At 45.6% G+C, this 24,138-nt stretch overlaps 2 protein-coding genes across 5 annotated transcripts in view; one reads left to right on the forward strand and one right to left on the reverse strand.

The window, feature by feature from the left end:
* The window catches only part of CDK12 (cyclin dependent kinase 12), a 28,565-nt gene extending 23,180 nt beyond the window's left edge, over positions 1-5,385 (reverse strand). For all 4 annotated transcript variants that reach the window (XM_013957482.2, XM_013957481.2, XM_013957480.2 and 1 more), the window contains exon 1: positions 4,020-5,385. In XM_013957482.2, coding sequence (XP_013812936.2) covers positions 4,020-5,074 — 1,055 coding nt within the window. In that variant the 5' untranslated portion in view covers positions 5,075-5,385. The remainder of the gene's footprint in view (positions 1-4,019) is intronic.
* A 1,309-nt stretch (positions 5,386-6,694) lies between these two features.
* Positions 6,695-23,378, forward strand: MED1 (mediator complex subunit 1). The gene is made up of 18 exons (XM_067311882.1): positions 6,695-6,762; positions 8,482-8,588; positions 9,424-9,502; positions 9,962-10,016; positions 10,145-10,277; positions 11,051-11,079; positions 11,446-11,517; positions 11,832-11,906; positions 12,479-12,552; positions 12,949-13,038; positions 13,761-13,872; positions 14,196-14,320; positions 14,533-14,651; positions 15,235-15,436; positions 15,635-15,730; positions 15,838-15,943; positions 17,459-20,811; positions 23,296-23,378. The coding sequence occupies exons 1-17, from the start codon at positions 6,735-6,737 to the stop codon at positions 20,703-20,705; spliced, it is 4,749 nt and encodes a 1,582-aa protein (XP_067167983.1). The 5' UTR covers positions 6,695-6,734; the 3' UTR covers positions 20,706-20,811; positions 23,296-23,378.
* Positions 23,379-24,138: the final 760 nt, after the last annotated feature.

Raw genomic sequence — 24,138 nt, forward strand, 5'->3', positions numbered from 1 at the left:
GGAGATGACTCCCTCCCTTTCTGCCACCAAACATACGGGCACCTCTGTTCCGCCAGGACTAAATCTGCCTCCTATTTCCTACTAATAGCCTCTTCTGCTCTACAGGTGCTACTCACTCTTTCTCTTAAGTTGTTTATAGCTATTATATAAAGTGCCATTGTTTCTAAGCCCACTTTTCAGCTTGGTGTTTACAGCCTGCTACACCTGAAGAAGGCACCTACATCCAGAAGCTTGTCTGCTTTGCCAGCTACATCAACTAAGCCAGCAAGAGAGACTGTTCTACAACAAACCTTACCTATCATTAGGCCATCAATAGCCTCAACATCACTACAGCGCTTGCTGAGGGGCAGTCTTCCACCGCACTTGCTTTTATCACTGCTGGATAACTCAAAAAGACGCAATAAGAGAGAAAATGCACAGGCGGATTTTGCTTTTAAAGAAACTCTTCCCATCTGGAATGATCCTTTCATGGCTTTACCTGCAGCAAGTGAGTACTTTTATCCCTTCCTCACCCTTACATGAGCTAACAGCACCCAATGGCTTACTTGGTTTGCTGTAATTAACGGGGACTGGGGGGAAGAGAAGACTGTCAGTCCTACACACCTTTCTTTTTCTGGATAAAAGTGCTCCGGGGTTAAAAAAAATACCTCGTTGTCTCTCTAACACTGGCAACTAGAAATACAAGATACTAACTGTGATGGCTGTCAATTAACATAGAGAAATCAAAGATGATGGCTCATTTAAAAACATAAATCAAAAAGCATCATTAAATTGCCTGATATAATTAAAGAATTAGAATGGTCTTTAGAGGAGGAAATGCTGGAACTCTCCAGACCTCCTCATGCTGTAAAAGTGACTATTGCCAATTACTGTTGGCAGAGGTGACCCTGAAGCAGTCCACATTTATGGACTTCCACATTATCCACTATACAAACTCTTAAGAACATCTACCAACATTAAAATATTACACCTGCTCCAAGCCACAATGGAAGCGAGGAGTAATGGACAGACTAGTATCTGGGAAGCTTGACTGCACGCCCCATGCTCTAATTGCTCAGGAAAAGCTCAAACAGAAGGCCACTGGTCCTTATTTATGAAGGCCTGATGACCTTGTGCCATGGCATGGATCTGTGTAAGAGCAGCCACTATTACTGCACGTGCACACACTCACACTTAGATGCTATACTTGGTACAGAGCACAACCCACCTTCAGCAAGTTGAATGACTCTGGAATTTCTTCTAGTTTTAGCTGCAATAACAATAGTTGTTACAAGGAATAGCAAGTCACATCTGTTATTTTCCCTACTGACCAAATCATCCCTGTTTCCTCCTAAATTGAAAGCAAGCTGCTTGGCACAACCATTTGAAATGCAAGCATTCTGTATTCGCCTAATCAGCACAGCATGTTGATTTAGTTCCTTAGAATTGTATTTTGGACATACAGATCAAAGAAAAAGTAGAATGCACTTGGAAGAAAAAAAATCATGTTTTCAGGCAGTGGAAATCATTTAGTGTCCCAGAAAAGCCTAAATTACCTCCTCCGAAGAATTTAAGCCATAGTCAGACACTCAGTACAGAAGTGAGTGTACCAGTTTAAGATGATTTCTCTCCCAAACTGTTTGTTACTGCCCCTCTGCAGGAGCCAGTGGAACATATCATGCAGTCACTTCACAGCTACCCTGGTGCAAGGTCAGCTGCCTCCATTTAATGCTCATCTGCAGCGAGTCAACCAAAGCTGACTTTTCAGCAGAGCAGGTGAGGAGTGCTCAGCTGATGAGCTCCTTCAGGTGAGCTCCTGGCCAGCCTTCAGCAGAGAGCCAGTACCACACAGCTGGGGGACATCTCTGGCTTCCAGAGCACATGTCTGACCATAAACGGAAATCGACTTCCACACTGTACTGACTGCAAGCTTAATGAAGCAAAACCAACATATTAATTACAACTTAAAATCTGCCTAATATACAGAAAATACATTAAATTCTTTCTGTCCCTTTAACATAATCACCTACGGCAGATGTTTTCTGAAGGCATAATCCACGCTTATGTTGTGCTCTAAAAAAAAATATATCAAAGTCAGTTAGTTATCTTTCAAGAAAGGAGAGAAGAGTGACAGGTTATCAACTGAAGTCACAGATTCAAAGACTCTAGTACAAGCAGAGTGTAAACAGTAAGTAACCTTTGCAATCTATTTTGGTTCGGGTCTATCTTCTTGTTAGGGAGTCAAAGATGCCTTTAAGAAGTTTCCTACAGGGGTATGTAAGTTCATGGAAGCACAAAGTGCTTCAGAGTTGCTCCCATAATTAAGATGAGGAAAAGATAACAGCTTGATTCCTCAGGTCAGAAGCAACTGGCCATTCACAGAAAGAGACAGCTTCAGATTTGCTTGGGAAATAAGGCAACTGGGGGAGAAGACCACCTTTTAGCATACGGCACCACTTCGCTTCCCAAGTGGTTTTTCCCCGGTTACAGCTGGACATGGACACTTAGCAGATCCCATACGATGAGTTACATCACATACCATACATAAGTTTCTACCGCTTTGTTGTTACTCTCGCACCAAGCATTACCAAATAACCCGTAAGAGCAGCGCCACCAGGGCAAGAAAAGCTGAGGGGAGGGAGAAGAAAGCCATCGAGGACTCGCTCTCAACATCCCTCAGGTACACGTACAGAAGATGGGGAGGGGGAGAAACAGGCCTGAACTCAGCTGTCTGAAGAAAAGACAGGGTAACTTTTGCTTATTTCTACTATGATTTTACACAGCAAACTTTACGTAACAGCTTCCAGGATACTACACAACACACCTCTCTTCCAGTGAGAAGAAAGGCGATGTTTCAACCCCAGAACAGAACACGGTTGTCTCTAAAGTTAAGAGAGGAGCTCTAGAAATAAAAGCCAAATTCCAAAGTCACCAAGTTCTCCGGGAACTACTGATCACATAACTAAGTTCTGGAGGCAGACTCTTCTCTCACAGCTCCTATTTGGACTAGAGGATGCAGCACTGCCAACACAGTACAGAGCACTTCAATAGTTATTACATTCCAGGTCAGATCTTAATTGCCATGGAGCTACAACCAAAGCTTCACAGCACATGGTGACAACTGGAAACTCACTTAACCTAAGCTGAAGCTAGAAAAAAGAATCAGTATTAGACTACGTATTTGTGCACATAACAGGATGGTTAATAAACATCTGAAATAAAACACAGTTAGCATCGCTTTCAAGTAATAGTTTTGTTCTGTAGCAGTATTTCTGGTGGGGGGGGGGGAAGGAAAAGGAGAGAGAAAGTTATAATTAAGCCAAAATACAGCTGCTTCCTACTTGCCCTTCCAGAATGCCCTGATTTCAGAATATGGAAGCAAGCAACTCCATTACTGAGAAAGTTTAGGCTAGAAAGATGCAGTTTACACGTGGTCATCTCTAGTTCAAGGAAAGAAAAAAACAGTTTAGAAAGAGCAAAATACACTCAAAACAAAAGCCACCCTCCTTCTGAAAAGTGCGAGCAAGTTTCCATGTCTAGCAAAAAGATAAAGAAATCCAGAAATAGGTGAAAACATTCTTCCTAACTGAAATTCACACCAGTGAAGAGCCTCAGGAGTGGAAAGGCTCCGTCTCCCATGGACATGCAGCTCCCGGCTCCCCTTCGCTCCCTTCCGCGGGGGGCCACCTCTGGAGGTGAGTGTAATTTAATCCCAAGAGCTCATTCAGTCCTAGGCCTCTCTGCTGAGAGCCAACATGGACGCTGCTTAGTGCCAGTTAGGGAGGTGTTTTCTAAGGTGTGAACACCTATTTTTAAAGAGAACTGCAGCGAACCTCACCAAACTAATTCCACACAGGTCACTCTGTGGCCAAATAAGGCAGCCATGGGGTAGAGTGATCTGGGTCAGGTCTAGATTACAAAGGGGGTTCATTTCCACATCCCCAGAGCCACCCCGACCACCCCTAGATACTTCCTCCTTCCCCATTCCGCTTTTCCTTCCCCATCGCCCAGCCGACGAAGGCAACGCGGAGGTCACGCACCTGGCTATCGGACTTCGGCTCACAGACCGCTTCGCAACGAAAGGGCTGCTCGAGCGCCTTCGGCCATACGGGCTGGGCGACCTCCCGCTGTACGACCCGCTTCCTCTCTCGTAGCTTGAGGAGCGCCTCCTGTTGTAGGGGCTTATAGACCTCTGTCTCCGGCTGTAAGGGCTGGGAGACCGAGTGTTCGACTGGTAGGCCACAGGCTCCTTGTAGGGCGGGCTGATCGACTGCCTGCGCGATGAGCCGCCGGGGCTCTTCTTGTAAGAATCATAGTTACTGGATGTATGAGACCGGGGAGGGCTGATATCGTACTCCTGGATGTAGGAGGCTCCTGAGGGGCTGTCATCCAATTTAGGGCTGTCAGACCATTTTCTGTGGGGACTTCTGGATTTCCGCTTCGGACTGTCAATTGTTTTATAACTTTTTGGAGCATCCCTTTTCCGATGGCTTTTACTGCGCTCCTTGTGGCTGGATTTGAGCTCCCGATCCTTCCTGGATTTCTCCTTGTGCGCTTTGGCTGACCGGGACTCCTTGTTGCTACTCTTTGAGGAGAGCGACTTAGGGTGCTCCTCGTTGTCATCGAGGAGTCTCTTGGAGGATCCTGATATTCTGTCCTTGGTGGACCCTGACCTGCTAGATGCCTCCAGGCTCTTTTCTAACTTCCTCTCCTTCTCCGCCTGCTTGCTCTTCATCAGCTCACGAATGCGCTTGTGCTGGTGGTGCCGGTGCTTCTGTACCCTTTCACTCCTGTCCGCTTTCCTCTCCTCGTTCTCCCTCCTGTCCAGCTTGAGGGCCACATCATCCGAGAAGGTATCCGAATCTGAACTGATGTCGTCGTACTCCACCAGCGGCTTGATCATTGTGCCCAAGGGTGCCGCGGTCTCTTGGGCTGCCAGCGGTGACTCCTTGGAGTGCCTGGACTTATGCCTCTTGTGCCTGGAGGCCAGCCGATGCCTCTCCTTGCTGTTCGAACTGCCGCTGCCAGGCGCGTGCTGCGAGGACCCCCCACCGCCCCCGTCCTTCTTGCCCCCATGTCTCTCCGGATTTGGCATTCCTCCTCCACTGTGCTCGAAAGAGGGGAGGGGGGGAATCCTCCAAAACCCCCAAACTTTAAACTCCCTCAGCACCCAGTTCCCTCTCCTCCCACCATCCACAGCAGCGTCGCCCCCTGCCTCGGCCTTCCCTGCCGCCAACACCCCCCTTCCTACATGGGGAGCGGGCGGGGAGCTCGGCCCCGCGGCGGCGGAGGAGGCGGAAGGGGGGGCAGGAACCGGCGGGGGCGGCGGAAGGGCACCGGCCTCACCGCCTCATCCGAGGGGCCCAGGCCCGGAGGGCAGCGCCGCCGCGGGGGCGCCCCGGGAAGGCGGGGCCTGGGCCCGAGATCCCTCCCCCCTCCCCCCCTCAGCCCCGGGCCCCGCCGCGCCGGCCCCTCGCCCCGCCGCCGCCGCCGAGGCTGAAGGCCCGCCGGGCGCCGCCGCCGCCGCCCCGCGCCGCCGCGTGCCCGGCCCGGCCCGGCCCGCCGCGCCCCCCGCTCACTTCCCAAAGCGAAACGGCACCGCGTCCAAGGGGGGCCCCCGCCAACTCTCGCGAGAGCCCGCCGCCTCTCGCGAGAACGCCGCCGCCCTCCGCCCCGCCGCCGCCGCCGATCCCGCGAGAGCTGCCGGGAGAGGAGGGGAGGGGAGGGGGAAGGAAAACGGGGCGCGCGCCTCCTCTCGCGAGAGCTCGGCCCGCCTCCGCGCGAGGCTGCCGATGACGCGCTCGCCGGCGTCGAATGAAACTTTATTGGGGCCCCGGGAGCGGACAATTGCCCCCTCCCCCCCTCCCGCGGCGCGCACGCGCCAGCCCGCCCCCTTCCGCCGCGCGCCCTCAACAAAACTTTATAAGGGCCCGCGGGGCAGCTAGGGCCGCCCCCCTCCCCCCAGGTGGCGGCCCGGCCCGGCCCCCATGAGGCCGGCACCGAGGCCTGGCCGCCCCCTGCGGGGGGGAGGCGCCCGGGCCCCAGCTCTGCGGCCGGCTCGAAACCTAGGGGAGAAGTTTCACAGCAGGCCCGAGGTTTCTTAAAATCTGCCCTTGTTTGGCTGGCGAACGCGCGGCGTGAACCCTCGCCTCAGACGGGAGCTTTTTGGGTTTTTTTTGCTTTGCACTAAGTGACCGGACTTAACGCAGTGTTATCGCTCCGCTCCTCCGCACGGGCAGCCGCTGCCTAGGGAAGATGCGGGCAAGGCGGCCGCCCTGCAGGCCCGGGAGCGCGGAGCCGCCGCGGCCTGGGAGCGAGGCAGCCAGCTCCATCGTCCGGCAGGTAAATTCTCACAGAGGGAGCCGTTAAGGCGGGTCACGCGAGGCTGAGAGCGGGGAGCCGGGGCTCCCGGGGCCGGTGGAGGCTGCCGGGCTGCGGGAGGGAAAAGGGCGGCCGGCGAGCGCTGCCGGTGCCGCCGGGGCGTGGCTCCCCGGGCCACGCCCCCCGTCCCAGCTCTCGCGAGATCTCGGCGCCCGCCAGTGCGCGCGCGTGTGTACTGCGGTTCTCGCGAGAGGACGCGGCGGCGCTCTCGCGAGAGGGCGGGAGCGCCGCGCGCCCGCTTCGCAGCCGCGGCCGTTGGGATGGCGGCGGCCGCCGCCGAGTGAGGCCGGCGCGGAGGGGCCCGGCCGCCGCCTCCCGGCCGCCGTGAGGCCGCCGCCGCGGCCCGCCCCGGGCCGCCCGTCCCCGCCCGCGCCATGAAGGCGGCGCCGGGCGGCGCCGAGGGTGAGTGCCGCCTGAGGGGCGCGGCTGGGGCGCCGGGCCGGCCCTGTGAGGAGCCGCGGGGCCCGGCCGCCCGGCGAGGGGCTCCCGGTGTCTCCGCGGTGCGGTGATCGGGGTGGCTCCGTCCCGGGTTGGGCCGTAGGTGTCCCCCCGAGAGGTGGCACCGCGCCTGCGGCCCGCCGTGAAGGGCGAGGACTCCTCGGCCGGCGGCACCGCCCTCGGCTTTCCCCGCCGTCGTGGATGTAACGCACCCCTCGGGCCTCCCCGTGCCGGGCCGCCTGGGCCTTCGTGCCGGCTGCAGGGCTTGTTCCATTTTTGTAGAAAATAAAGGCAAATATCCAAGTGAAGCTCTAACTGTGCTGAAGTGTGGCAAAAATCCCCCTGTCCCTAATGTAGCTGAGAGGTATAAAGTGTCTGAAAACGTCTGACAAACACTTAATTATGTTTTACACTGAGACTTGGTGGGGGTCAGTGTTAATTCTCTGGACTGTACATACATCGATCATGAAAACAAGCTCTGCAGAGTTTACAGGTGAGGCCTCGCAGGGTTGCACACCATGGCAGTTAGTTTTGTAGCCTTTGTGTTTGCCTTGGACCCTGCAGAGCCAGCGAGAGGTTTATTTTGGCAGTGATGTCTGTTGAGCTTTTCAAAGAATGCGACTGTAGAAAAAGCTGTCTGCTAGATAGCAAAAGAAATGCCAAATTATAGCACCCTTGAAACTCCTGTTCTTTTTTGTATGTGTTTTTTATTAGATATTGGGGGAAAATACACTATTCCAGCTTGGATTTTTTTAGTTAATCTGTCTGATGCTAGTTGTCTGCGTGGTCAGTGTTACTGTCTCCCAGCTCTCATCAGGGAGATATTTTTCATAACAGTGGAACTTTCTAAAATACAGGAAAATGAGCTTGTAAAACCACACCTAATTGAAGGAAATCTCTGGGACATGACGAGCATTTTGTAAGGGTTGACTAGATTCCAGTGTGGTACTGATCTGTGAAGCACATTAGAAGGCAGAGCAAAGCAGGTCATCAATTGCTTTGTTATATCACAGCGTACGGAGCCATACACTGGTTCCAGAACAGCACAAAGACACCAGTCCTTGGGTCTCGGGCTAGCAGGGGTTGAGTGAGAATATGTCTGGTCAGAGAATTTTCAACCTTCTGAAGCACTGGCAGTTGGATCAATTTGATTAAGGGTCTGGGAGGTGAAGGGATTGGGGAAGATCTTTACAATGCTGGAAGCTGGAGAGTTAGAATAAGTATGAACAGTGAAGATGAAGCCAGGAGATGAAAGCTTAACCCCTGCTGTTTAAAAGTTTGCTGATACAATGTTTTCTACACTCTTTACTCCTTGTCCTCCCTTAGGAAGCTTCAACACATCTTTAAGCCATGCTGTTGTACCCCCAAACAGTGCCCTGATGTATTACTGTCATTTCAGAACTTAATCATCTGGAACCATCTCATTCAGAGTCCATGCAGAATAGTAGCTGGGCTTCTCCCAGCAGGCCCTTAGACCTTTGATCCTCTAGGTTTTAGTAGTGATATATCCTTAACATTATGTAACCTTGAAGTCTAGGTCCCAGTGATAAATCAGCAACAGATATGTTTAGCTTAAAGATGGAAAGTGTTTTCATTGCAACTACCTGCTTGTTCTATTTGTAAAACTTTAAGTATTACCTAGTTCTCTCTTTGCTGAATTTTCTCCTATGATTTGTCTTACAGAGGTGGAGAAGCTGAATAAGATGAGTTCTCTCTTAGAAAGACTTCATGCAAAGTTTAACCAAAACAGACCTTGGACAGAAACCATGAAGCTAGTCCGTCAAGTCATGGTGAGGCTTGTTGGAATCTGAGCAGGAGAGTTTCAAGAGTATCTTTAGTAATGATTCTGTTGTCGGTTTGTTAGATCTCTTCAAAGTGCTTTACTTTTTGTCCAAGCCTTGACTTCCTGTTGGGCTGCTGTGGTTGAGGCGTGCCAGTCCTCAACCCAGCAGTGTACAGGGGAGTGATGTGCGTGTCCTGTCTGCCTGGAATGCCTTTGCCTTCCCTGGTTACAGCCTCCCCCTTTACAGCCTAATTGACAGGGGGCAGCTGTCATTACAAATCCAGGAAGAGGGTAGAACTTGTGGTTTGAACTGGTGGTGAGAAGCCTTAACCATTCTGCCACTTGCTGTTTTGAGATGTTTTATTTTGTTAAGCGATTTGCTCCCTTTTCAGTGGTGTTCAGAATTCAGTGTTGGCTTAGTCAGACATGGTTTTGAAACATTGGTTTCTGGGTGGGGGGAGAGAGGAACAGAAGGCAGGAGAGAGCTACATCAAAGGTTTCTGCATATATTGTTCTGAGGTGTTAAAAGTTTGCCTGTCTGGTTATTTCTCTGTCTCCTCCTATGTAACTCAGCTTATGCCTATTAAAAAGGTATTACAGTCTGTTCTTCCAGATGAGCAAGTTGCTTAAAGAACAAAATCAATTCCAGGTCTGCCTTTGTTACCTGCTTCCAAAATGGATACTGTTGTCATATAAGAATCAAAATGAGGATGTAATTTTGGGATGAAATCTAATCTGCCTTTAATTACCTGAATAAACCTCGCTTGACTGAACAAAAATTGCAGTAATTCCCTCTCAGTGAGTGATACATCAAAAGGTCATTTTCTTCCTTTCTGACTAAGGAAAAGCGAGTTGTGATGAACTCTGGGGGGCACCAACATCTGGTGAGCTGTTTGGAGACTTTGCAGAAGGCATTAAAAGGTTGGTATGTTCTGTGCATGTGCTTTATGTACTGCTTAGCAATGATACGCTGTGGAAATATTCCACATCATAAAAGCAAGGAAGGTTGTTGCTAGCCTGTATCTCTCTGTGTTCTTGGTGTATGTGTAGTCACATTTACATAAGCATGCTTATCTGTTATGATTCAGTCCCACTCAAGATTGCCTGTTATTTTTATTGTAAATGCCCATACCTGAATTCCGCTTGTCTGGAATGTGGAAGAAAATCCATTCTCTCTTTATATTTCTGAGAATGTTTATTTTTCTCTTTATAAATTGTTCTGCCTGAATTTTGGGTGTTGATAATATGTATAACTGGATGTGTGAAGGTATGAGAACACCTGGGAGTGAGTTGTTGAGATTGCTTTTAGTGCTGATGTCTCATTCCTGGGGAAATGTTGAATCATTTCACTAAGCCTTGCTTTTTGCTTTCTCCATCTAGTATCTTCTCTGCCTGCCATGACAGATCGCTTAGAGTCCATAGCTAGACAGAATGGGTAGGTTGTCTTCTTTATTTTATGGCAAAGGCATTTCTTGTTTATCTGTACACATCGTAATCTCACTGCTGGTTTGATTGTTTTTTGTGTGCATCTCATAGCAATTTTTGTTTTGTTTTGTATGTAAGCCTTGGATCTCACCTTAGTGCAAATGGCACTGAATGTTACATCACTTCAGACATGTTCTATGTGGAAGTCCAGTTAGATCCTACAGGGCTGCTGTGTGATGTCAAGGTGGCTCACCATGGAGAAAATCCTGTGGTATGTATTACTGAAAAAGATGAGAGTGATACCTTTTTGTCTTCGGAACTGCTGTTTTGGTTCCTCTCTATATGAGCGGAGGAAATGGATTATACTGAACACATTCATCAAGGCTTAACTTTACTGCTTGTTCTAGTGGAAAGTAAAAACCTCCATGGAGTAGTCCATTCTTGTGCTTTAATCTGATGATCAATGCAGTGCATGTGTGCAAGGACCATTTTGCTCAGGGTCCCTATTTTCTTCTGAGTAGCAATATAACTGGCAAAATTGTTTAGGAAGTTATTTGTTATGTTTGTGGGAATTTTATTCCTTGAGGAAGGAAAGGGAAATTAATCTTATAAGACTTAGTTCTTGGATGGAAAACACTAAAACCTAGAAGCGTACAGCTAAGGTCCTGAAAGAAAATGGCTTTACTTCCCTCCTCCACATATATGGGAGTTTGCACTTGCATTTCACATTGGCATAGCTGCTCTTCTGAAAATCAGGCCATTTTTATCACATTTATATAAGATCAGAGGTTTTCAACCTAAGGCTTCACTATTTTAAAACTTTATTCCAAGTCATTCATTTAATAGGGTATGATATTGTTTGAATTTCTCCCAGAAGAGGTTGTCAAGCAGAACTAGAACCATACCAGTGCACAGCTGTGTTTCTTCTCATCAAAAGCTGGTGCTTAGGAATGTCACTGTCCTAATATTTTGCAGCCACAGTGCTGTACAGACTGAGATTACTACATTTGACATTGATATAGTTCTATGTTCTTCCCTTTTTAGAGCTGTCCAGAACTGGTGCAACATTTGAGGTGAGTAGCAAGAGTTGTATTTCCAGACAGGTTTCTCTTTGCAGTATTCATCTGGTGCTATTTTATGCCTGGAAATGCAAAGCAGTTGATAACTATGCCTTCCCCACAAAGTCTTTGTGCTTCTCCAGGGGTTTTCTGACTTAGGTTTTGGTATGCCAGATTCAGACTGCCATGTATGTGGCCTTGGAAGCCACAGTGTGATATTTATCAGAAACATTAAAGCTGGATCATTTAAAGAACACGTTTTTACAGCTTTCTTGTAACAAAAGTCTGTTCTTATGTGACTTCATTTTTGTATGAATATAACTTATTTAAAACCTTATGTGCTATGAATATGAATTCATGTTATTTTTCCCCTCCTTTTAGAGAGAAAAATTTTGATGAATTTTCTAAGCATCTAAGGGGGCTTGTGAACCTGTATAAGTTGCCAGGAGACAAGTAAGTCTAGAATGTGTTGCATTTATTTACATCCACACACATAAAATTAAACAAATCTACAAGCTTTTAGTTCTGTGCTTAAATTTTCATTGTGTGTGATCTTCCTGACTCCATCAACATGACGTGTGTGCATGCAGTGGGTAGGGAGGATTTAATTTGAAGTGGGAATGACGAATGAAAAGTTAAAACTTCTAAATGCTTGATCTGGGGGAAAGCATTGTAGCTTGTCAGCCAGTAGTTCTGTAATTGGATTTCATTGCACAGTTCCTGTTAATTTTTAATTTTTCTTACATTGTTTCTTTTTTCTTCTCCAGCAAACTTAAAACTAAAATGTACTTAGCTCTACAGTCCTTGGAGCTGGATCTCTCAAAAATGGCAGGGATGTATTGGTAAGAACATCTGTATGGCTTGTTGGTATTTGTTAGTTTGTTTTTGAAGTGCTACATCATGTTGACTGGTTCTAACCATAGGGAAGTATCCCTATACTGATGGCACATCAGTGCCTATATAGTCTGACATTATTGCTAAGAAGTTCAGTGCTGAGGTTTCAGAAGGCCTGTGCAAGCCAGGGAGTGATACAGAGTGATAGAAAAATTGCTCAGAGCTTCCTGGAAATTACCAGGAATTTACCTTTTTAACTACAAAACTCAGTTAAAAGAAAGGGAAAGAAACAGCTTGCAACTGGATAGATTAGTGGTAACAAGTTGTTCTACAGTAAGAAATTGAGAAACATTTGATCATCTTTTACTGCTGTAAATTCAGAGGATAAACCATCCATGCTTTAGTAAGTAAAGTAGCTTCTGTTTTGCCCATTGCAGTGTGAGGTTTAAGATCGCTACCTCTGTGTTTACTGAGCAGTGTGTATGTGTTGAGCTAAAATCTTAGACTGTCATCAGCCCATGAATTTTGGCTTCAGCTATGGCTCTGGCTTGTTACAGACGTGTGACTGCCTCTCTTGCAGGCAAGCCACCAATGCAAATCCCCTGGACAAGATTCTTCATGGCAGTGTTGGCTATCTCACCCCCAGGAGTGGAGGTATCTCTGATTAACATTTTAAAAAAGAAGAAAAGTGCAGATTTTGTCTATAAAATTGACTTTGTTCAGTATCCCCTTTTATGGATGGTAGTTTCACATTAACTGGTGCTAATAATGGAAGATACTAATCAGAGTGAAAGAGGTGGCTGAATATGTGCAAGTAACTTATGATCCAGAAAGCCAGCTTTTTTTTATGAAGCCACACATCATAGTAATCCTATGGGAGACGGCAGTGTCTGTGTCTTTGGCAGTGGTGAATAACTCTTTCAAGGTGTGCTGACAGCTCTGCCCAACATGTGCTTTGTTACATTGCAGATGTATTGTGGTTACACGGGTTAATAATAGTCGGGTAACTTGTGTCACCAGGATGCTTATTTATAAGCTGCTCTCCCACAGGTCTCCTGATGAATCTCAAGTATTACGTCTCGCCGTATGATTTATTTGAAGAAGGCACTGGAGCCCCCATCGTTTTGCATGAGAACAATGGTAGGTCACCTTTAGAAGCTGGTACGACTACTTCTGTTTGGAGGAGAGTAGAAAGCAGAATTCTGGTAGTCTAGCTCCCCTCTGCTGTCACCTCAAATACAGGAAAATCATAAGTTGACTTACAAAGGACACGGGTTTAATAAGCACATGCGTAAATGCTGGCTCAGCTTAACCCTCTTCTTGAACCTCATGGCTACTCTGGAATTTGAAAGGGACTGGAACCAGTGGGCCTGGATGATTCAGCCTGCAGTTGAAGCCTTTTTGCCTTGAGTTTCATGGTCAACATGAGATCTATTTTATTGTGAGAATACTTGTGCTTGTGCCATCTTACTGAAGGATCAGTTTCCGTGCATGTATGCGGACATCTGTCATTTGCTAAAATGACAAAACCAAACACCTATTAAAATGGAGGTTGCTCTGGAGAAAGGAGAGGGTGAAATTGTCCAAAATCATTAATTGTTTTGCTTTGTAAAGAGCATAATACAAACTTGAAAATCTATTTGAAACATATTTTAAGAATTATGCAATAGGCCTTCTGTGTAAGGGTGGCAGGGGAAAGGTAGTGTAACTGGTTTGATTGTAGTCCATTTAGGTGTTAACAGTGAGCACTGAAACTGTGCTATATGGAGGAAGTAATCTATTTCCACTAGTTCAATTTAACTCATAAAGCTTGTGGTATTTTTTCATAAATTTATGTTCTTTTTTCTTGCTTCCTCTTGCAGTTCCTCGGGCTTTGGGTATGAATGTGTCAGTAACTGTTGAGGGAACCATGGCAATGTACAAACTTCCAATTGCACCATTGATTATGGGGTCTCATCCTGTTGACAGCAAAGGGTAAGCAAAGGACATATCTGCCAGGCCTTTCTCAGTGGCCTTGTTTAGATGCAAATTCAATATTCAGTTCTCTTTTGAAGTCAGGGTGGGGAGATGACTGCATGATGTTATGGCATTATAAAGTGACTTTTATGCTATCTTTAAGCTGAGAAGTATGTATTTCAGGCATGTTTAATGCTTTTGATGAGCTCCTTTATTTTTCAGAAGGCATAAACAATCTGCTTGTATTTGAGCAAACAGTAAAATGCGTGTCTGGCGCTCAAAGCAGAAGCCAGAGTCATGTTCTGCACCTAATAAAGATTTGTATTAACTCAATATTTTAGGACACCGTCTTTCTCGTCAATCACCAGTGCCAACAGTGTGGACCTGCCAGCTTGTTTCTTCTTGAAATTCCCACGACCCATTCCAGTATCTCGAGCTTTCATTCAGAAACTTCAGGGCTGCACAGGTGGGTTGCAGGTCTGCCAGAAAGATACTTCCTAGTTTTTTCCTGATAAGCTGCTATTTATAAAGCATACCAGAATAGCTACTCAAGTTTTTGTGCTCTGTTTTCAGTAAGAACTGGATAGGTTTCCTTTACTAGGTGGCAACTCATTTTATGGCTCACCAGCTCTTCCCAGGTCCCAGGTGCTATCAGTCTGTGCCATTTTGTTTCCTCAGGTATTCCATTGTTTGACACATCACCAACATTTGTGCCCTTGTATGAGCTGATCACACAGTTTGAGTTATCCAAGGAGGCTGATCCTCTACCTTTAAACCACAATATGCGCTTCTATGCAGTAAGTATATTGTACAACCAGGGCGTTAGACTTGCAGATGAGCAGTTTGGGGTTTTTCACATCTTTCAGGTATCATTCAAGTAGAAGCTATTATAAATAGTGAGATTGTCCTCCTGGATGGATGGAACTAGCAGTTAAGATCTGGCTGCTGACTCTGCTGCAGTAGTGACAGCAGAGGTATGGGATTTAGCCTTCCCAGGTTCTATCCCTTCTTCTTGCTCTGATTTTAATGTGTGACTGAATAAATCACATGACTCTGGGAGAAAACTTGGTTCTTGTGTTAGTGACAGATCTCCTGTTGACTTCAGAGGATTTCTCTTTCCTCGAAAGAGATACTATATGAAACTTGTTTAGTTGGGGAAGTGAATACCGTTTGGCTGTACTTCTGAGGAGCCTGCACGCTGTTTTGCTTGTTCAGATCTGCTTGTCATTTAATAAAAGGAAATATATTCATTACTTGTCATTTCCAGCCAGAAAGATGGCTTGGAATTGCTTGGATTTGGAGCCTGCTCTTTCCTTCCTAGATGTCTGGTTTTGCCTTGTATCCAGCATTAGTTGGAGTAAAGCAGGAATTGTTTGTCAGGCTCTTCCAGGACAGCAGCACTGTTACTTTCTGAACAAAGATGCTCCTCTCCCAGATGGAAGAAGTCTTCAAGGAACTCTGATTAGCAAAATCGCCTTCCAGCACCCTGGACGGGTTCCTCTCATACTCAATTTGATCAGACATCAGGTGGCTTACAACACACTGATTGGCAGCTGTGTCAAGCGAACAGTTTTAAAAGAAGGTAGGTACTACATCAAGTGGAATATAATGTGTAGTTGATAGGGAACCCTGGGTAATTTTCTCAGATTTGGGAATAAGAAATAGGATGCTGATACTGCTTTTCTCTTACCATTTTATTTTTCTCTATGTGGGGGTATTGAGCACGTGCCTCTGGTTCATTTCCTGTGATCTTTAATTTAATAGTTCCCTTGTTTTCCAGATTCCCCTGGGATCCTGCAGTTTGAAGTTTGTCCTCTCTCTGACTCCTGTTTTAGTGTGTCCTTTCAGCACCCTGTGAATGACTCCCTAGTGTGTGGTAAGTGGACTCAGTAAAAGCATGCATGTAATTATGAAAAGCATGGCAGGGTTTTTTCCCCCTGTAACCAGAATTTTGATCTCTTCCAAATGCCTTCTGTCTTTCAGTGGTAATGGATGTGCAAGATTCTACTCATGTGAACTGTAAGCTGTACAAAGGGCTGTCTGATGCTCTTATCTGTACAGATGATTTCATTGCCAAAGTTGTTCAAAGGTAAGCCAGAGCTTTTTGTGGTGCCATTCAGTGTTGTTCAGAGTGTTGTTTATAAACCAAAATGCAGTAGCTCACATGTGCTGTTGTTACTTGTACATGCCTACAGTAACACTTCACCAAGCCTTTCATCCTGCAGAAAATTCAGCTTTGGGGAGGAGAACTGGCAATGCCAAAATTGGCTCCAAAAGTACCCCAGAAGCAATATAGTGTGTCAGCTAAAATTAGTGCTTGAATATCTGGAAATTAGTAGTTCTCCCATATTTAATGTAAGGGCCCTTATAAAACTGAATTAACAAATTAGGATCTCTGTCTAATGATCCACATAGGTGATTTCTATCCACAACATTTTTTGAATGAGTTGTCATTATCCCCATTTCATTGGGGCCAGGCAGATTGAATGGCGCATTTGTGGTCTCTCAGCAGACCAGTGCCAGAACAAAAGAGGTGGTTCAGACCTTCTGAGTCTGGTGCTGTGCCTGTGGGACCAGGTACTCAGGTTAACTCTCCTTCCTGCTTTTTGAGCTCTAAGAGAGTAGTAATATTCAGTGAGAAAATCCTGGTGAGTACCATGGCGTTAGTATGGCATACTTCCAGCATTCATTGCTCGATGTACTCCAAAGCATATAGATGAACTCTGTGCCCATCTCATAAGTATCCTAGTGATTTTTGGAGCTGTTCTTTGAGTGAATTTTTGTAGTGATTCTTCATAAGGGAGGCAAACTTGGAGCCCTACTGAAAATTCCATTTCAGGCTTTGAATCTTAACTACTTATTTTAAGTGCGTGTCCGAGGTACCTACCTTTTTATGCCTTCTTCTGTAGTTGGTAGCTTTCAAAGTCTTGTAATGTGGAAAAGAGCCTCCTGCAGCTTGCCATTTACACAGGCCTTTTATCAAAATTCCTCAACACCAGCCGCCATTGTAGGCATTCAGAATACAGCAGGATGTTAACAGTACGCAACACAGACCTCTTGAGTGAGAATATATATTTTTCTTTCTAAACATAGGCTTGCTGACCTTGAGTGGGATGTGGTGTTACCACTGCATTTTACAAGGTTTCAGGAAATGAGGCTTGTTATTCTTAGACAAAGGTGTTCCTTAGCAGAATCAGAGTAACAACCCAGATTGCATGTTTCCATCCTGTGCTTTAACTACAAGATCATCGTCTGTCAGTTACTAATAGAGTCAATTGTTTGATTAATTCTCCTGTATTTGTGTTTGCAAGGTAGTCTAGAGAGGCGCTGTTGTCTCATGGCTAGATAAGCAGGACAGGATAAATATAAACACAAATAGAATAGCAGGGTTTTTACATGCCTGGACCTGTTGCTCTCTTGTGCCCAAGACTCTTAGCATTTCTTTTAGCTGTTGTCATTTCCTTTAGCTTTCCCTCCCCAAAATGGGAAATACTGTCTTGCCTCATTTGGCTGCTGCTTTTCTGAGGAAGTTGTTAAAACTACTTTAGTGAACATTGCTTAGGGCAGCAAAATGCATGCTAAACTCTTGTCTTGTGTTTTGCAGATGTATGTCCATTCCTGTGACCATGAGAGCAATTCGTAGAAAAGCAGAAACGATTCAGGCAGACACACCAGCCTTGTCCCTCATTGCAGAGACAGTAGAAGATATGGTGAAGAAAAATCTTCCCCCAGCCAGCAGCCCAGGGTATGGCATGACCACAGGCAGCAACCCAATGAGTGGTACCACTACCCCAACAAACACTTTTCCTGGGGGGCCCATCACTACTTTGTTTAATATGAGCATAAGCATGAAAGAGAGGCATGACTCGGTGGGCCATGGGGAGGACTTCAGCAAAGTGTCTCAGAACCCTATTCTCACTAGTTTGTTGCAGATCACAGGGAATGTGGGGTCTACCATTGGCTCAAGTCCAACCCCTCCCCATCACACACCACCACCAGTATCCTCACCAGCAAGCAACACCAAGAACCACCCCATGCTCATGAACCTTCTTAAAGAGAATCCCCCTCAGGATTTCTCTACTCTGTATGGGAGCAGCCCTCTTGAAAGGCAGAACTCTTCCTCTGGCTCCCCCAGAATGGAAATGGGCCCGGGGGGGAATAAGCAAAAGAAAAAAAAATCCCGCATCCCAGCAGACAAGCCCAAGCATCAGACTGAGGACGATTTCCAGAGGGAGCTCTTTTCAATGGATGTTGACTCCCAGAATCCTATTTTTGATGTCAACATGACTGCAGATACCCTGGACACCCCTCATATTACTCCAGCACCTAGCCAATGCAGCACTCCTCCTACTACATACCCACAGCCTATACCTCACTCGCAGCCCAGTATTCAGAGAATGGTTCGACTTTCTAGTTCGGACAGCATTGGAGCCGATGTTACTGATATCCTTTCGGATATAGCAGAGGAGGCTTCCAAGCTACCCACCACTAATGAGGACTGTCCACCCATTGGTACTCCAGTAAGAGACTCTTCTAGTTCAGGACATTCACAAAGTGCCCTCTTTGACCCAGATGTTTTTCAGACAAACAATAGTGAGAACCCATACACAGATCCAGCAGACTTGATAGCAGATGCTGCTGTGAGCCCCAACAGCGATTCTTCAAACCATTTTTTTCCAGATGGGGTAGATTTCAATCCTGACTTGTTGAACAGTCAGAGTCAAAGTGGCTTTGGGGAGGAATACTTTGATGAGAGTAGTCAGAGTGGAGACACTGATGATTTCAAGGGCTATACACCCCAGGCCCTAAGTACGTTGGGGGTGCAAGTGTTAGGGAGTGATGGGGGAGAAAATAAATTTAAGGGGAGCAATCAGTCCGATACGGTGGATTTTAGTATTATTGCAGCTGCAAGCAAAGCACTGGGGTCCTCTGACCTCATGGAGCATCACAGTGGAGGTCAGAGCCCTTTACTAAATACAGGGGATTTGGGGAAAGAAAAGTCTCAGAAACGGGTAAAGGAAGGCAACGGTTCTGGAAGTAACATGGCAGGTCCTGGGCTAGACGGGAAGCCAGGGAAGCGCAGCCGGACTCCATCCAGTGATGGTAAAAGTAAAGAGAAACTTCCAAAGCGGAAGAAGCAGGAAACAGATGGGAAATCTCCATCTCATAGTTCATCAAACAGGCCTTTCACCCCACCTGCAAGCACAGGTGGGTCCAAATCTCCTGGGAGTTCAGGCAGATCTCAGACTCCTCCTGGTGTAGCTACTCCTCCTATTCCAAAAATCACAATTCAGATTCCAAAAGGAACAGTAACTGTTGGCAAACCATCTTCACATGGCCAGTATACGAGTAGTGGCTCTGTCACCTCCTCCAGCAGCAAAAGCCATCATAGCCATTCTTCTTCCTCCTCCTCTTCCTCCTCCTCTTCAACCTCAGGCAAAATTAAAAGCAGCAAATCAGAAGGGTCTTCTGGCTCAAAGATGAGCAGCAGCCTCTACTCGAGCCAAGGTGGCTCAAGTTCAGGTCAGTCCAAAAGCTCAGCTCAGTCTGTGGGAAAGCCTGGATCCTCCCCCATCACCAAGCATGGCCTCAGCAGCGGTTCTGGAAGTACCAAGATGAAACCTCAAGGAAAGCCATCATCACTTATGAACCCTTCTATGAGTAAACCAAACATCTCTCCATCTCATTCTAGACCCTCAGGAGGTTCTGACAAGCTTGCTTCTCCCATGAAACCTGTTCCAGGTACTCCCCCATCTAAAGCAAAGTCACCTATAAGTTCAGGTTCTGGAGGTTCCCATATGTCTGGGGCTGGATCAAGCTCAAGTATGAAATCCTCTTCAGGAATGGGATCCTCTGGGTCTATGTCTCAGAAACCACCTCCTTCATCAAACTCTTCTACAGCATCTTCATCTTCCTTTTCATCTAGTGGGTCTTCCATGTCTTCATCCCAAAACCAGCATGGAAGTTCCAAAGGCAAGTCTCCTAGCAGAAACAAGAAGCCATCTCTGACTGCAGTCATAGACAAACTTAAACATGGGGTTGTCACTAGCGGGCCTGGTGGTGAAGACCCGATGGATGGACAAATGGGGCCAAGTTCCAATTCCTCAAGCCATACTATGTCCTCCAAACACAATATGTCTGGAGGTGAGTTCCAGGGCAAACGTGAGAAGAGTGACAAAGAGAAATCTAAAGTCTCTGTTTCTGGAGGGTCTGTTGACTCTTCCAAGAAGACTTCAGATTCCAAAAATGTTGGAAGCACTGGAGTGGCCAAAATTATCATCAGCAAGCATGATGGTGGCTCCCCTAGTATTAAAGCCAAAGTAACTTTGCAGAAACCTGGGGAAGGAGGTGGGGATAGCTTAAGGCCTCAGATGGCTTCTTCCAAAAGCTATGGATCCCCTCTAATTAGTGGGTCTACTCCAAAACATGAACGCTGCTCTCCCAGCCACAGTAAGTCACCAGCATACACTCCCCAAAACATAGACAGTGAGAGTGAGTCGGGCTCTTCCATAGCAGAGAAATCCTATCAGAACAGCCCCAGCTCGGATGATGGCATTAGGCCTTTGCCTGAATATAGCTCAGAAAAACATAAGAAGCACAAAAAAGAGAAGAAAAAAGTGAAAGACAAAGACAGGGACAGAGATCGGGATCGTGATAAAGACAGAGACAAGAAGAAGTCTCACAGCATTAAGCCAGAGAGCTGGTCTAAATCCCCAATTTCAGCTGATCAGTCTCTCTCCATGACAAGCAGTGCTATCATTTCAGCTGAGCGATCGTCCCGAGGTAGCCCCGAGTTTTTGATTGGGGAAGAAGACGACGATCTCATGGATGTTGCTCTAATTGGAAATTAATTTTCTTAATATCTTTAAAAGATGAGCTGTACACAGGACCTGCAGGTTCTAGAGATGGAAAGAAAAGAACCATTCATTGCATACCTGCCACACTGATTTTTAAGAGGTGTGTTTTAAGAGAAAAAAAGTATTTCCAAGGATCTCAAAAGTCTGAACAGAACACGTGTGAGTGCCGACCTCTGGCTGTGTCCAGCAGCTCCATATGGCAAGCCAGGTTCCTGACTGTGGCCTTGGTCCTGCGGATACTTACACTCATTCTTAATTTAGAAGTATTAATAGTCCTGTTAAAAATAACGGGCATAAAGCTAAGTATGCGTGTAAGTGTGCGAGCAGACCCCAAAGTGGTGCAAACAGAAACATAGGCTATTCTGGGAGAATCTGACTTCTTCTGCCCCCTCTTCCCCTTCAGAATAAGTTGATCTGGTTTTTAGGAAGTTTTAAGCTAATTATTTTAGGGCATGTTTTGGGGTTGGGTTTTATTCTTTTTATAATGGTGGTTGGAGGAAAAAAATGCTTTTTAATTGTTTTTATTTTTGTGGCATTTCTTCATTCAGTGCCTGATTTGGAGCGGTGCTGAGGAACTTGATCTTCCTCTGATGGGGCCACTCTGCAAAATCAGGCACTGTGTTCTGATGTATATCAGCATTTTATTCCAGGTCAAAGTGATGAAGGATAACTGTCTTATGTTTGACTTTCCTTTCACTTTAGCTATTTACTTATGTCCATATTTGAATGCCTCGTGCTGCTTGTTTTCACATAGTCTCTGTTTTAATTGTATGATGGCAGAGCCCAAAGGGACTTGGCAATTTGGGTAGAACCTATGGTTTTGGAAAGCTCTGCAAACATGCAGCCACTGTAGCTTTGGTGAAGTTGGTGAAATTCCGGCATGCATTGGAGCAAAACTAAATTTAAAAAGGGACACCACTGTCTTAATCTGAGCATTGCTTCCTTGAAAGCCTAGCAAACAGAATTTCCCCAGAATTCCCTGATGCTGCATTTGTAAAGAGACAGACTTTACAAGCTGCGCACAAGACCCAATTCTGCAAACACTTTAGAACTATGCTTAATTTATCTGCTATGAATACTTTCATTAATGTTGATAGGACAACTAGTGTGCATTCATGGTTAAAAAATTGGGCCTTATTTTCTCAATCTGCTTCTGTTGCTGAAATGCTTACAGTTTGGTTTTTTTTTTCTTTTAACTTGCAGCACACTTCTCAAATAGTAATTCTGGTAATGCACACAAGCATTCCCTTCTCTCTCTGGGAGGTGTTAGCCTAGCAGTGTGAGTCATTCATGTCCTGGTGTTCGCACGCACTTACACTGCTGGAAAAAACAGACCCTAACTGCTTCATCTGGATAAAGATTGCAGCAGAAACAGTGTTTTCCTTAAATGATGGATTTTGCCTTTTTGGCTGGACTTAAGAGCATGATTCTGCTGTCCTCTATGGTTTTATCTTGGTCCCTGAAAGGAAACAGACTGAGGAGGAAGATGTTTTATTTTTAAAAGCAATTAAAGCTGTTTTGCCTAAGAGGAAAAATGGGAAATCAAGAAAGAGTTCTGTGAACCCGTCTCCTTTGAATTTTGTACTGGGCAGAATCCTGCTCCCATTGAGTTTTGCCATTGACTCCTGGAGGCCAGGATTTCACCCATGGGGAAGAGATTATACTTCGCATACGGGGATGTGGTCTGAAAACATGTCAAGGCTTTAAGTTTCTTTTAAACCACAGAAATCTCCAGTCATACTTACAATCTGACCCCAATAATAACTCCAGACAAGCAGTTTCTTCTCTGGCTCATCAAAAGCCATAGCAAAGCAGATGTCTTTTCAGCAGGGCAGCAACTGTTTAATTAATTGTAGGGATTTTTCACCCCTTCTTCCTGTCTTCAGCTGAATTCCGGGGTTCCCATACAGTGCAGGAGCCATGAATTTCTCCAAATCCACCCCAAACTTTGGGGAGCTCTCCGTTCTTGTATTTTCCAACCTTCATCCTATGCTCCTAGTGGTCTGCATACAATAGCTTCCCTCTCACAAATGTTCCCATCTTCATGCGCTGAGATGATAGAAAAGTAGTAAATATAAGTCTAAACCTGGAGCAAATGACATTATCTTATGCAGCATCAGAATTGTGTGACTGTGGGGTGTCTATGAAGAGGATGTAAGAAATACAACACCAGATGACTTTATCTTGAGACCCTGCTACAGCGGCTGCATCTCGGAAATAATACCTGTTCAGACTCCAACAGGTTGTCATCTGTTTTAATTCTGTCCCTCTCATTTTAAGTTGCTTTGTTTTAAAAGAGCCCTTTGAACTGTTCTGGGTTGTGTGAAGGTATAAACAGCCTTCAAAAATAGCACTCTTACAGAGTTGAATCAGGACTGGGGATTTCAAGGAATGGTTTGCTGGATACTTGTCATTAATTGGAGTGATGTTTTACTGATATGAAACATACATTAAAAGTTAAAAATAAATACTGTTCGGCTTCGTAATTAACACATAAATGCATTTTAAATGAAAGAGCTGAACATGTTTCCTTCTCTGCTTGCCCAAGACCAAAGTTCAATATTCTAAATTTCTCCTGCAAAAGGTGGGCATCACGAACACCTACAGAAGTACAGGGAACAAAGTCTCATCCTCTCTAAGCCTCTGTGACACCAAGTGCTGCAAGAGAAACTGAGTCCTGAACTGTGGTCATAGCAGGTAATAAGCTTTTTGATCCATTTTGATGCACTGTACCCTTTCCCCTTTGTACCCCCTTCGTTTTATATCATGTGAGAAAAAGATATACCAGAGTCAGGCAACAGTTGCATGATGCTTCTATTGCATTGATTAGAGATGAGGTACACCTGTCAATATTACACAGACATTTTACATGTAAATGCTTGGTCTCTTACAAATGTTTTATTTTTAAAATATTTTTGCTTATTCTCTACAATATTTTACATCTTTCAGTATTGGAAAGATAAATGTGTAAACAAAATAAAAGCCAAACCTTTTAATCTCAGGTAGAGGAATTGAGATTAAAAGAAAATGGTTCTTTCCTAAATGGTCATTATGTAAATATGTGTCTTGAAATTTGCTTTTTTGTGGGCAACCTTGTAAATAATTCTGGCTACTTTTTCATTCTTTTTTGATGTAGAGTGTACTTTCAACTTTTTTGGAAATATTGCAAAGAACATGTTTATTTACATGCAAATAAATCTCTTTGGTAAAGAGGTCTTAATGTTTTCTGGAAACCGTTCTGCTTCCCTAGAGCTGACTTTCTGCAGAGCTGTTCAAGGTGGTACGGTTACTGGCAGACACTTCAGAAAGCGCAAAAGGCTGTCACCTGTCACACCAGGCCTTTGATCTGAGCTCGTAGAGGAGTGAAATTAAAGCGAACACGGAGGGGAATCGTGTGTGTATTCGTGACGATTTGCAGCCCCAGTGT

The sequence above is a fragment of the Apteryx mantelli genome, chromosome 28 (genome assembly GCF_036417845.1).
Source record: "Apteryx mantelli isolate bAptMan1 chromosome 28, bAptMan1.hap1, whole genome shotgun sequence".
In the NCBI taxonomy this organism is placed as follows: domain Eukaryota; kingdom Metazoa; phylum Chordata; class Aves; order Apterygiformes; family Apterygidae; genus Apteryx; species Apteryx mantelli.